General features: G+C 35.2%; 1 protein-coding gene across 8 annotated transcripts in view; it reads left to right on the top strand.

Annotated features, from left to right (window-relative positions):
- ERC1 (ELKS/RAB6-interacting/CAST family member 1) overlaps positions 1-14283 on the top strand; it is a 302116-nt gene that overhangs the window by 71408 nt on the left and 216425 nt on the right. For 5 of the 8 annotated variants that reach the window (XM_084302886.1, XM_084302887.1, XM_084302891.1 and 2 more), the window contains 3 exons: positions 7898-7972; positions 9880-10035; positions 11844-11927. In XM_084302886.1, the coding sequence (XP_084159012.1) occupies positions 7898-7972; positions 9880-10035; positions 11844-11927 (315 nt within the window). The remainder of the gene's footprint in view (positions 1-7897; positions 7973-9879; positions 10036-11843; positions 11928-14283) is intronic. The other 3 variants (XM_084302892.1, XM_084302890.1, XM_084302889.1) reach the window with 1 other exon arrangement.

Raw genomic sequence — 14283 nt, 5'->3', positions numbered from 1 at the left:
CCTAGTGTGGCATTATTACAAGGACTGATCCGTATTTGTAGCTTTCTCAAATCAAACAGTGCTTACTTTATTATAGGAAGTAACACAGCATTTCTGTGAGCCTTCATTCCAGTGTCTCCACTTAGAGTATATTTCTGGCACAGCAGAGAGCAGACCTACTAGGCTATAATACAGATGTAGCTGGCTTAGCTTTAAATTATCTAATTTGATGCAGTGACAGCTAAACAGGAGGAGCACAGAGCTCAGTGAGAAGGGTAGGTAGGCTGTGCTGTGTGAATATACCATCTGAGGACTGCTGAACAGTGATTTTGCCATTTTAAAATGCCCTGTGAAAAGAAAGGTTGTTTGCCTTATCTGAGCAGATTTTAATTAACTGTGACAAGTTGTGCAAAGAAGTTCTTTTTCCATGCATGTGTTAAAATTCTTACCCTTTTCTGCTCCAGGCTTAGAGAAGGATTTAGCAATTTTAATTAGAGCAATTAGAGTTATCTCAAAGAACGCTTTTGTCCTATTCCAAGATTTTGCAACATAAATAAGACACACTTCTAGAGAGAGGTTAGCAGTAGTATATAGCCTGGTTCACAAGCTGGAACTTTCATGCCATTGTAGTACGGAACACCTTTCTAATGACTTAAAAAATGAAGTTTCTGCTTTGTTCTGCTGCTTTTTCATTCTTCTAGCCAAGGATAGCAGGGAGAAATTATTTAAATCAAGATAATTTAAATAGTTCCTGTGTTGGATAGAATCACTGGATTTCTTTAGTTTTCAAGCATATTGAAATTTTGTAGAACAAAAGTTGAGAATTTGGGCTATTGCAATGTGAGAGCAAAATGTGCAAAGAACAAATTATGCATGCTTTTATTTGATCCTGTTATAGTTTGGAATGTGTTATGTGGCCTTAATAAAAGAATGATGGCTAAATATTTTTAAAGTAATTATTTTCATCCTTCCTTGGTTTAGGGGTTGGTTGCATGACATTTCTTCGCAGAACTAGTTTCCAACCCCAAAAAATAGGTTGAAAAATTAGGGTGAAAAATTATTTCTTTCTTTCATGTCTTTCTAGACTACAAAGAAATCATAAACACCTTCCAATTCTTATATAGAAAATCTCTGATTTTTGTGGAGTTTAGTTAATTATTTAATAATCGGCAGTAATTAAGTGAATAGAAAAAAGCAGAACTACAGCTATCCATGAAGCTTTTTTCTCTGTGTAATAGTTATGATCTCATCAACATGAAATAATCTACAAAAATTTCAATGTGCTTATTCATACGTTTTTTTTCAGCATACAGGCCTAAAATTATGAATTTACATTTTTTTATTTACTGTGTTATACACTTATTTCAAATAAATTATTGCTATATGAATGAGCTACTGAAGCTTCAAATAGGTATGTCTCTTTTTTTTATTTAGACAAAGCAAAATTTCTGACTAATAGTTCACTTTAGCACCTCTGATTCCCTTAGGTGACATTTTTAAAACCATCTGAAACAATTATAGAGGCAGAAACCAGTCTGAGGTTTATAAGTAAAATAATTAAGCTTTAATGCCTGTTGATATCTCCTTATATTCAAAGATTTTGCTTGTCAGTATATTTTACATGACTGTCTTTGTTTACAAATGACAGCTTCAGGCATACTTTCTTTGGAAGTGCTAATGTTATCCTACACCTTTCTTCAGCAGAGCTGATGTTTGTGGAACTTCGTTTCTGTAAGTGTGAAACTTCTCAGTACAGGAAAGTATAAAAGTAAAATTTGAAAATACAATTAACAATTTGGAAGCTAATTTAAGAAACAAGTAGAAAACATAGGTTTATTGCTCTTTAAATAGGAGAGAAGAAAAGATTGAATAGCACATATATTAAATAAAGTTATAAATTAACAGTATTTTAATTTTTAATCAACTTTTCTTTAGCTTTTGAATTTATACTCCTGTAGCCAAGACTTCAACACCATGATTTACTACTTAAAACTAGTAAGATGGTCTGAATTGGTCTCTCTCATCTTTGTCTCCTGCTTTTAATCTACTGCTGAAGTTTTGGAGGATTTTGCGTTTGTTTTCTGCTGATTTGAACATTGAGATGAACTAGAAACTGTGTGCTAGTTATCACTTTAAGTGATACCTTTGTAAAGGAATTTTGTGTGTGCTGGTATTTTAGTTCTTGGTTGGATTTTGAAATCACTGGCTGAATGTATTCATCAAATTGCAAAACATCAAGATGAATTTCTTTAGCTAGGAGTATATGAGCTTCAAAGCAACTGTCGCCCTCCATTATTGATTTGTGTTGAATTTCCAGCACATGATTCAAAGTTATGCTCATTACTAATATGAATAATTTATTGTTCAGGGAATTACATTGATTGTGTTCACAAATACAGGAAATGAGGCATACAGAAGTAATTTCTGAAGAAACTACTATGATTATTGGTTCCAAACTTCTATAACTGTATTTTTTCAGTAGCAAAATTCTAATACTAATGAGATAAATTATAGAGGACTCTTACTGCACATTCTTTTTTTCAGTCCAGTTTTATGTGTTGTTGAAATATAGATCAAATTACTGGGCTTGAGCACTTCTTAAAAAATACTCGTAGGAAACCTGAAACTAAACAATTGTGATACTCAGTTGCTGTCTGCTCCCAATTAGTAGAGATAATTGGATTCTGCAGAATAGTCATTTCATGCAACCTCCTGCTCAGTTTGGGACTCTCCAGTGATGGGGATTCTGCAACAGCTCTGAGTCCTATTCCAGCATGCTAGGGACACACTTTAGTGGTCAGACTTGGCAGTGCTAGATTAAGAGTTGGACTTGATGATCTTAAAGGTCTTTTCCAACCTAATTCTGTGATTCTGTGATATTGTAAGTCAAAATTTACATCTTTTGCTGTTGACTCTCATCCTTCCACTGTGCACTTCTGTAAAGAGTTTGTCATCATCATCCCTGCAGTGTCTGGTTAGATAGCTCTAGACATCAACAAGATTCACCCCCCAAGCCTTTTCTTTTCAGCTGAACCAACCCAGTTCTCTCATCCTCTCTTACATCGTATGTTCCAGATCCTATCCATATTGATCTGTTGGACTCTGTTCAGCTTTTCAATGTCTTCCTAATGCTGGGGAGGCCAAAGTTGGGCGGGCCCGATACTCCAGGAGTGGTCTCACAAGAGCCAGATAGAGTGAAATAACTGCTTCCCTCATCGTGGTATTTATACTGTTGCTAATAAAGCCCAGGAGAATACAGTTGTCTTTTTTTCTATTCTTCCTTCCAGCAAGACCACACTAGTCGTGTCTTCCCCAAATTAGATATACTCTGGAAACCTGCAGAGAGTGCAACCTATCCCATAACCTGGATTGTTAATAAAAGCACCGTACAGTATCAGCCACAGTATCAAGCTCCAAGGATTGGCAGTAGTAAGCAGCTGCCCACTGGACGTTATATTGCTGTCCACCAAACGCAGTTTGAGCCTGGCAGTCCAGCTAATTTTCTGCCTACCTTATAAACCACTTATCCAGTCTGTATGTCACCAATTTGGCTACAAGGATGTTTGGAGGCAATGTCAAAGGCCCCAGTAATTCAGGATATGCCATACCCACTGTTCACTGCTTGTCCACGAGGCCGGTCATCTCATCGTAGAGGAAAATCAGGTTAGTCAGGTACAATTTGCGCTTCTACACAATTATAGATCCATTTGGTACATTAAATAGCTTCTAAAAGTAACAATGATAGTTTATGCTGACACTGAACTACATTCCTGAAATTTTCTTTTGGTTTATAATATTTGCATTTCATTATAATAGAAACCAGGGTGCTAAATTCTTTCAAAAATTTAAACGTGAAAGATTGACAGAAGCCATCTGGGAAAATAAACTTTAAGTACAAGTGTAATGTTCTCTGAGTAAGGCCTGGACTACATGTTGGAGAATAAAAACAAACATTAGATAACTACCCGGTCTGCTGAATGATGCAAAGATCATGCTGGACAGAAAATTGTATTTGACCATATAAAGGCATGGCTAGGCTAGTTATTTTTTTTTCCTGTGGTGTTTTGAATTGCACATTGTATCATTTTTAGCAATTTTTTACTAAAAACAAATTAATGCCTGGAAGAACACCTTCAAATATTTTTTTCTCCTTCATTCTCCATGTGATATATGCTGCCTGATTATAGGTGGGTTCTGCAGGAAATAGAAGGCGTGTCCTCTTCTGCATTTGGAAAGTGCTTATCTCATGGTAATACTGAAAGATAAGTTGCTGTATTTTTAAGCATGAAGCCTACTTCCCTGAAAATGTCATCACTTAAAGTGCACTTTCATGTTTCTGAGAAATTCCTTGCAAAATCACATGTGGGAGTAACTGGGGGAGTAGCAATGAATGATATGGCCAGGATATTTAGGAAGAAAAGGTTCTGAATAAATTCCTCCCTTCATCATCATGTGCATGTGTTATAAGTTGCTAATATTTTCTAGATGTAGTGCTGATACTGCTCAGTATTGAGGACTCCCTCAATTCTGAACTATAATCTGTAATTTCCAATTGTTTTTGCACTTCTTGGTCAGGAAAAAAAAAGCAACAAACTAAATACATTTAAAATATGACATCCTTCAGATATTTTGGGGTGCATTAAAATTACATTATCACAGATATCCTTTACATATTTAATGTTCTTAGTACGTTTGATCAGCTGTTCTATGTAATTATGCTAGATAGAAAGTTATGGTATTATTTCTCACAGGGATACAGTACTACCTTGCAGACCTAGTTGGCAGATGCAAGGTAATAAGACACAAACATTTAGTTTATATCTTGTTTGAAGAAAAGGAAAATAACTATTCTTAATTAGAAATTGGTAGTGATGAAATGCTGAAGTGAAAATTCATCCCTTATTATAATTTAAGTTTGATTCAAAGGATAGACGATGTTGAATCTTACCAATCTGTTATGGAACAGTATCAGTTAGATATGAAAGTTCTTTCTGCATGAAGATAGAAGAAATGAAGGATGTTTTATTACTTGATCAGAATGGATAAGTCACAAGAAAAAAGGATTAGTTTTGTATTTTTTTGACCCTGATACCTACATGTGGCCCTGCACTTTAATTATTGTGCAGTGTCCTGTTTTGATGATGAAAGTACTAATTTTCGAGCTTCTATGTGGCATTTGTCCACAATATAATCTGAATATGTTGGAGAGATACTAAGCTTTCTCCTTTCTGCCACAAGGATAAGTGCATAACTTATATTTCAATGTTAAGAAGGATGTTTTTGCATGATGTTCTTCTAGCAGCCGTACTTAAATTTGTGTTATAGGGAGGTTCGGTGTGACTGTGGCCCTATTTTCAGTCTTGTCAGAATCATAGGCAGGTTGCCAAAATCAAGTCCTTACTATGCACTTGAGAGGTGGGAGGTGTTGTTTTTCTGCAGGTTATAATTCACCTAAATTACAGTGAAGCTATTTAAGATGATAGAAATAGGACACATCGTTTGCTGTTGTGCAAAGCATCGTTTCAGACAGTGGAGAGACAGCCTTTCTAAAGAAAAAGCCTAAAATAATTTTCTATTTGGGAAAATGCTGTGCAATGTCAAAAGCAGACGCTGTTGTGCCAGCATCCCTTTAATGACATGCTGTTCTCATACTGGGTGTTTCATCTACTGCATTTCCGTAGTAGGTTGCTTGTATGGTCTAAGGTCAGAGACCATGTCTCTGCACAACTGGAAATGATCTAGTACATAAATGCACCACTAAAATAAAAACAATATATTATTCAAAATAGATTTCTGACATATTCGTTTTTGACCTCTTTATCTTTCATTTTCTCAGTTTCCAAAAGTTCACAGGAATTTGTTTGTTTTTCTTTTCTATTATCAAGCTTTTTCATTTTCTTCTACAATAACAGTCCTTGGATGCTTGTACAGCTGACGTGACAGGAACAGCTGGGGACATAACTTTCTGCATTTAGTGAAAGTTCATGCTATTCTGAATAGGATACTTTTCACCTTTTTGATTTATCAAAGCTTAAAATGGTGAAGAATCATTTTCAAAATGATTCCTTTTCGCCCATACATGTATTTTGTGTTACTCAAACCCTCTTTTCTTCTCCTCCCCCATAGCCTTTTTTTTTTTTTTTTTTTTTTTTTAAAGTGGACGTGAATTTGAGAATGTCCACAACATGTGACTGGGGTGTCTTCAGCTGTGGACAGTTTTTACTAGTTTTCTCTCTGAAAAGAGAAGCTGTGTCATTCTTTGACACAGAAGAGAAGCTGTGTCATTCTTTGAGAGGCATTGTTTTATGTGTGTATTTTCAGTTGATGCTCTCATAGTCAAGCAAAGATTACAGAATAATTTGGTGTTACAGCACATAGGGTGTGTGTTACAAAGAGTGTTCTCAAATACCACCTCACTCAGTGTGCTACATGTGCCTTTACAAAAAGGCCACCATGTGTCTTACTTTGTTGGTTCCTCTCAATCTGAGAATCACAGGAAAAGACTTTGAGAATCTAAGGAGGGTGTGGAGGATGTGGGATATGTGAGTCCCTGCTGAAGAATAGTTAGAAGTCACTCTCATTCAAATGTTTGTGTATTCTTACACAATGGATCATTCCAAGCCGTGCTGTTCACTTCAACCAAATAGGTAGTAAATGCATTGAGAGTTCATCAAAGACTACAGAACTGCCATTCAAGAGAAGTAAAATATCTGGATGCTTTTCCAACAATATGCTGTTTGGTGAATGCATGAATAGAGTTACTGTGTCCACTCTGGAAACTTAAAAATAGGTAATGTTTTCAGTGTTTTTAAAACACTATACAACTCTACTTTTCTCATTCAAGTAATTGATCGTATGGAGCAAGTTGCATGTATGACTACCATATAATACATGTATGTTCTCTTCATTCACCATCTGTATTGAAAATACAGGCTTGTGGATGGCTTTTTGGATTTGTGTTCCAGGGGTTTCAGGGGACTGGGTGGCTAAACTATGCGTGTGTACTCAGATTGTTAGGTTAACTGGTATCACAGTTCATAACCTTTGGTGCCTTTGGGCACCAAAGTACTTTCATGTCATATAATATTAACATCCTAAACGTATTCACATGCCTACATTTAATATTAGTGTTTGTTGTAAGGACAATATTATTTTAACACAAATAATGAAAAAGTGGAATATGTTTCTCTTGTATTTCCATTTGTTGGTTTGAAACATCTACCTACTGCATATGGGAGAACAAGCTATTTCTGCTTTCTGTCATTTTATTTCATAGAGAGCTCTCTGAAGCATACTGCTTCTGTGAATTGGTATCAACAGCAATATCACATGGACATTTGTATCCTCCTGTTTGCAAACTCCCATCTTTAGAGCAATGTGATAGCCAGTCATGTACTTTTGGCTGAATTCTAACCCCAGTGGAGAAAGATTTTCATCCTACATCATTAAGCATTGCTACTCTGGAGTAAAAAATTTGAAAAAGGTTTATCAACACAGCTGCACCCTATAGCTTGCTGAAACAGAAACTACAGCATTATTGTTTTCAGTAAGCATCTAGTCAAATAAATGATGTAGACACTTCCATGTGAAAATAGTATCCGTTTAGATTAGCTTGCCAGGTAGATTATAGTTTTCTTTTAGTGGATTCATCTGTCATTTTAGCAGTTTATTTTGAGTAAGTACATGGTAAGTATTGTGCCTTTTCAACTGAGATGGTGATTCTGTTGAATGAACATTTGCGTATCCTTTCTCTCATATGAGAGATCATAAAACAAAATAAAGGAACTGGTAACATCAGAGAGCAGTGTTGAATTATGCCGTGAATTAGAAAGAGAAAGCTGTAGTAATTTTGTTTTTATTTGATAAATGGCTCAAAATGCCTTTAGGCTAACTCTTGCTTTGTTTTCTGCTGACACAGGAGATACATCGACGATTTGAAAATGCTCCTGACTCAGCCAAGACAAAGGCTCTGCAAACTGTTATTGAGATGAAGGTAAATGGTTGCATATAGCCAGTAGGAGAGCATATGCTTTGTAAAACAGATTCTCATAGGAAAAGCAACTGTATCAAATACCATACTATTTTGCAAGTCTTCTCACAGAATTTAATTCAATAATTTAATTTAAAAGAAATATATTTATTTTTTATTATTTTATTTTATATTACTGATCAGGGAAGACACATAACTGCTTCACAACACAATGAAAACTGCTTACTGCCTGCCTACAACAGCATATAGAGATTTCTTTCAGTTAACTAATAGTCCATTGTATTGCAAAGATGAGTGTGATGTACTAGTGGTTCTTTGTGATGATGTGGTTTACTTCCTTTTTACACTATCAACCTTTGAAATGTCATTGCTTCACCTTCCATGTGTTAATAATGTTAGCAATTTGCAACCTCAAAATCCACTTAAAGAATGGGTCTTACAATTAGAAAGATGTCTGTATGCCATCTTAAATGCAGCTTTTCTGCATGAATTTTCCTCTCTTTCTCCCTCCTTCTTTGTCTGAACCTTATTATTTTGGTTTCCTTCCTTTTTTCCCTTCCAACTCAGTCCATTCCATCTCAGTGTTTTCCGTAGTCATTTCCCATCTTTGTGCTTTCAAAGCCTTTCTTTTACTGTCATTCTTTTATTAGTCTTTTTTATGGTTCAGAGCAATGAGAACTAATTTACCATCTGGTGACAATAAGCAGTCTTATTATCAAAAGAGAAACACAGGTATTTCTTGGAAATTATATGAGGGCTGAAATTAAGATACTGTTATAAATTACAGTGTAGAACTTTACCTCGATACCTCTGTAATTTTTTGTAGCAAAAGTCTGCTTTTCCAATTTTAACTTGAGCATCAAAAATTAAGCAGGGAATCAGACTACATCTTCAAAATGGTCCTTTAGAACAATCATATCTTATGAATAATAATAATAAAAAAAAGGTCTTCTAAGCTTTTATTCAGCTATGCTTTGATTATCACACACATACAAAAAATGAAGGATTGGTCTATATAAGAATGGGGGATAGTTTGAAATCTTGTATTTCAGGAAAGACAAAATATTTTGAAGACACTGACTTAAAAAAAAAAAAAAAGCTACTCTAATGGATTGCATTTCATAAAGGCATATGCATGTAATAGAAAATGTGTGTGCAACTCTGTGTGCTGTATGAATCAGGTTTTGCTGTTCCTAACACGTAAGACTTCTAAAGAAACAGTAAATCAGGTAAACTGAAAACCTCTGTTCATTCTGTAGAACCATGAAGATAATGGCAGATAGGCTTTCTCATTGTTCCAGGTGTATATTTTTAAATGATGGACATGTTTTATATGTTGTGTATATGAATCAGAATGCATGAACATCCTTTACTGCTTTATATACACAAAAAAGATTGCTGCACGTCTTCCTTGCTTACAGTGCTTTTTATGTTCTCCATTTGTGACCCGGCACACAAATTACTATCAACACAAACCTTTTGTTTTTCTTCTCTCCCCCCCCCCTCTTTTTTTCTTTTTTTTTTTTTCCCCATTTTTGCAGCCATGTTATGCTGGTCATTCAGTTAGAATTGAATTTCTTTGTTTTATGCTGGCTTAGCCTTACAAGGCAACCTTTTTTCGTAGTCCTTTATTTATTTTAGGTATAGTGTGTCCAAGCCCCTAGCCATGTTTCCTCTCAGTACTAAATCCTTGTTTGCCTTGAAAGGTGTAAAAAAAAAATGAAAAATGAGTATTTGAGCACTCAGACAGATGTTATGCAAGGAGGTGTAGATTTGTTTCTGTAAAAACTTAGGGACAAGATTTCAAGGGTGGGTACATGTCCAACAAATCATTTCATATTTTACTTTTAAGATATATTACCAAATCATCTAGCTGTATGTCACTATCTGTTTCTTCTAATCCTTTTCAGGATTCAAAGATTTCTTCCATGGAGCGTGGCCTCCGGGATTTGGAAGAAGAGATTCAGATGTTGAAGTCAAATGGAGCTCTGAGTACAGAGGAGCGTGAAGAGGAAATGAAGCAAATGGAGGTGTACCGTAGTCATTCCAAATTCATGAAAAATAAGGTATTGAGAAAACTGTGACAGTAGTAAGATAAAATGAGCCTTAAGAAACAGATAGAATAAATCTTAAGGAAAGTACCTGTTATCAGGTTTCCCATTCAAGTGCTGGCAAATAGTCAGAGTTTATTTGTATGTTGTCCTAAGCCAATAAAATACCTTTAAAATAATTAAGAGAATTTTAAAGACAAATTTCAAAATAGCATTATGATAGTTCTTTTATTTCAGAAGTATTTTGTGGTTATGTTTAGACTATTGATAATCCATTATAGTTTCAAGTTTTATTTTGTCTATAGTCTTCTCAAATGTAGTCTATTGAGAGAGAAAAAAAAGTGTGTTTCTTTTTGTGACCTGTTGAATAAATTATGTTTTATTATGCAAAGGCTAAAAAGAACATGAACTGTCAGTGTAACAGCTTTCCATTATGCTCTTCTTGTAGTGGAGTCAGAATATGAGTAGATCCTACAACAGTGGTCATGCCACTATTAATTTATGCACTTGGGAATATTTGTGCCTCAGGACAAATACAACAGTGAGATATGTTGGTCCTCAGACATAAAGATGAACACTGCAGTGTCAGTGTATAGCCAAAGTTGTACTATAGATAAATATCAATTGCTTCTTTGTTTCTCTCAAAGAAGTGTTTCTCAGTCTTCTAGGTAGTCTTCTAGGTAGTCTTCTAGGTAGTCTTCTAGGTAGTCTTCTAGGTAGAACTCCCTTGCACGGTAAATTTAGGTTTCTTGTCAGCAGCCCTGCTTTTCATAGTAACTTGCGCATACTCCTTAAAAGCACTGCACAAATCTCTGGAACAGAGGTTGAAAATTACCATGTCCTGAACAGTTCCGACCTACTGCATTTATTGTGCTTTAAGTTACTTGTCTTATATAAAGAATGCTGGAGAAAGTTTCTTGGAAAATTACTACTTGCCCTAAAGAAGAAACATTAAGTAAGTATATGTTTCTTCCAGTTCCCTCACATCAGCTCACTGATTTACCTCAAGATAACCACATCTATTCTTTTACACTTTCCTCCTTTATCCTACTGTTTTGCTTCTAGGAACTGAAGGATACCCCCTTCCAAATTAGGAATGGGGGAGATGCTTTTCTTCTTTCTATCCTTTTTTTTTAAAAAAAAATTCCTTGTTCTTTTTAATTTCTTTTATTCTTTCCTTCCTTTCTTCTTCCCTTATTAGCAACAATTTATTTTTCCTTCTCTTCTCCCTCTGTGTTCTTACAGATCTGTCTGTTCAGCAACTTGATTAATTTCTGGGTCTATTCCGTCTACTGCATCTGCTCATTACTTTTCCTGCAGAAAATTTGTTCCCTTTTGGTAACTATTCGCTCATGAGTCATAACCAGCTCCATTCTTTATATCTTGCTATCCTGCTCTGGTTTTTAAATGCACAAAACTTTATCGGGTTTTCTTTCAATATTGTATTGTATAGTCATATGTGACTGTATCTTGATAATTAACTTTTTTTTTCTTTTTACTGTAAAACCTTCCTTTTCCTGTCCTGATTTCCTGGTGAATTCCAGTTTCAAAACTGTTGGGTGAAGTGCCCTATATTTGACATATATAAACATAACCATAACTATACATCTTTGTTTCATAACCAAATATTTGTCTGGCAGCCTATGTGAAATCACAGAGACATAAAATTCTGTTTTGAGAAGACTTAATGAAGAATAGACGAGAAAATGAGTGACCAGTGTTGATCCTTCTGTTCAGTTCGTCACTTTTAGTTACTTGTTTAAAACAGGCTAACTAGAAGATGGCAAATGATAAATATTTAAAGCATAACAATGTCGTGACAGGTAGAGCAACTGAAGGAAGAGCTAAGTGCCAAAGAGGTTCAAGGGGAGGACCTGAAAAAAAGAGTGGCTGGTCTCCAGGCCGAGGTCTCTGCCGTAAGATTTATTTTTTGTGTGCAGTGGCCATGCACTGGGGCTTTCTAGCTCTCTTGCTTTCGGGGTAACTTTTCTTCTCTTACCTTCCTTAAAACTTTATATAACCATAGAACTAACAGCCTGCTCAGCCCTGTAGCTGCATTTTATTCACGTGGTTTTGGTGTCCATAACATCACTCTTCAACTGAACATTTATATTAGTTCTATTGCTTGTTTTTTAATGGTATGATTCATTTAATCAGTAAGTTATTTTTCTCTATTGAAACAGATTTTCAAAAGCATTCAGCACCCATTCTGGGGCCAGACTTTCAAAGAGATTCACTTTCCCTAGTGGAATAAAAATAATTTATAACATTTCAAAATCATGTTCTGAATCCTCTTAACATTCTTTCACAAGAAAATGGCAGAAATTGGATGCTGAACGCTTTTTAAAACTGACTTTTTCATATTAGCAGCATGAACTTAGGCTCTTCCTTTGCTGTGAAGGTAGTGCATTTGCTGAGTGTTCATAATGTCCCATCAAGGAGATGGGAGAACCCATTACTACCTTAACTTCCTTTGCACTGCATTCTTCCAAAAGAACTTTAATGCATTTGCAGTGTGGGCTTACTTCTTCGAAACAGGGATTTCTAAATATAATTATGTTGGGGTGCTACTTCAGGACTTTAATGTAAATGAATGTGGTTCTGTTCAGATGAGAACAATTCATCAAAACACAAATATTTAGGGTTAGCATCTCTTCTAAAATGGCCTATTCCAAAGAGAATTTATTTTAAAAAAGAAAGACCAAACTGGGTTGAGAAAGGTTTGCTATATTTTTAGCAAACCTAGTAATTGAAAAAATAATGCCATTTGAAGTTTTTAAAGAGACTTTTTTACTTAGATACTGCAGAAAACATAACAAGTTGTTATAACTGGTTGTATTGGTCAGTAGCTGACAGGAGAAGTAGTCCTGGTAGCATCAATACTTTTGTATCCTCTTGTTTAAATGGATGGTGAAATCATTCTGTGGACATATTTGCTTTTAGTAAAAGTATAAAAAACAACCAATTAATGTCTGAATTAAATGAACAATCAACTATCTAATAGTTCTCTAAACTAAATTCTTCATATTCCTTCACATAATTCCATCTTAAAGACAGAGTTTGTGGGGTTGTTTTTTGATTTTTTTTTTTTTTTTTTTAAGAGATACATGTCCTCCTTCTGTCTCTCCCCTTCTTCCATGTGCCATTTCGTACTGGAATACAAGAGTCCTTGATGAAATCTTTTGTTGCTATTTGATTACTCTTTGTTAAAGAACTGTCCATTATTGAAACACTGTTGTCAAGATAAATTCACATTTACCCAAGCCTTTCAGTAATTTCTAGTAGTACTTGCATTTATTTTGATTTGAAATACGATTTATAGCTTATATCTATTTAATTTTGTTCTTGACACATTCCCAGAAATCCCAATTTTGAGGTGGATGTTTTTTTTTTTTTTGTATCACAGAATTTTCAAGCTAAAAAAGGGAAAACTGTTTAGTTTTTAGAGAGATGCCCATCTCTACTGTATAATATGCAAGAGTAATATATTCATATTTTATTCTGAGGTGTATCAAACACAAGCCAGAAAGTTGGTTATAAACTTGGACAAAATCTATCTTCAGAGTTCCCTGTCCTCTTGAATTAAAAACACATAACTCTCCAAGTTTACATCAAAATTGTCCTGAATGATCATTGTGCTGAAAATGAGATTTCATCTCATTTTAGTGCTTTACTGTTAAAGTTCATACTGTTTATATTTTTAAATGATAATCCATCCTACATTTGTTAAAATAAATATGAATTTCCATACTGATTTAATTCACTAAATTAAACATAGGAAACTGCTCTCAGCATCATGTGGTTCTGAAAATGGTTTTAACAGAATCACAGAACAGTTTGGGTTGGAAAGTTCCCAGAAGATCATCCCCCTTTGCCATGGGCAGGTATACCTTCCTGCCCAAAGCCCCATCCAGCCTGGCCTTAAATACCTCCAGGGATGGGGCAGCCACAGCTTCTCTGGGCAGCCTGTGCCAGTGCCTCACTATGCTGATAAGGAAGAATTTCTTCCCAATATCTAATCTAAACCTTCCCTCTCTAACTTTAAAATTCTCACTGCAGGCCCTAGTTAAAAATCTCCATACATTTTTCTTAGAGTATTGAAAGGCTGCAATGAGGTCTCCCTGGAGCCTTCCCTTCTCCAAGCTAAACAGCCCAGGCTTTCTCAGCATTTATTCATGGAAGAGGTGCTCCAGCCCTCTGATCATTGTTATGTTGTTCTGAAGTGTATCTGCATCTGCTTTAAGCATCTTTCCTAAATTTAAA

Source organism: Netta rufina, assembly GCF_964035555.1.
Source record: "Netta rufina genome assembly, chromosome: 1".
In the NCBI taxonomy this organism is placed as follows: domain Eukaryota; kingdom Metazoa; phylum Chordata; class Aves; order Anseriformes; family Anatidae; genus Netta; species Netta rufina.
This window is presented reverse-complemented; position numbering and strand designations above follow the sequence as displayed.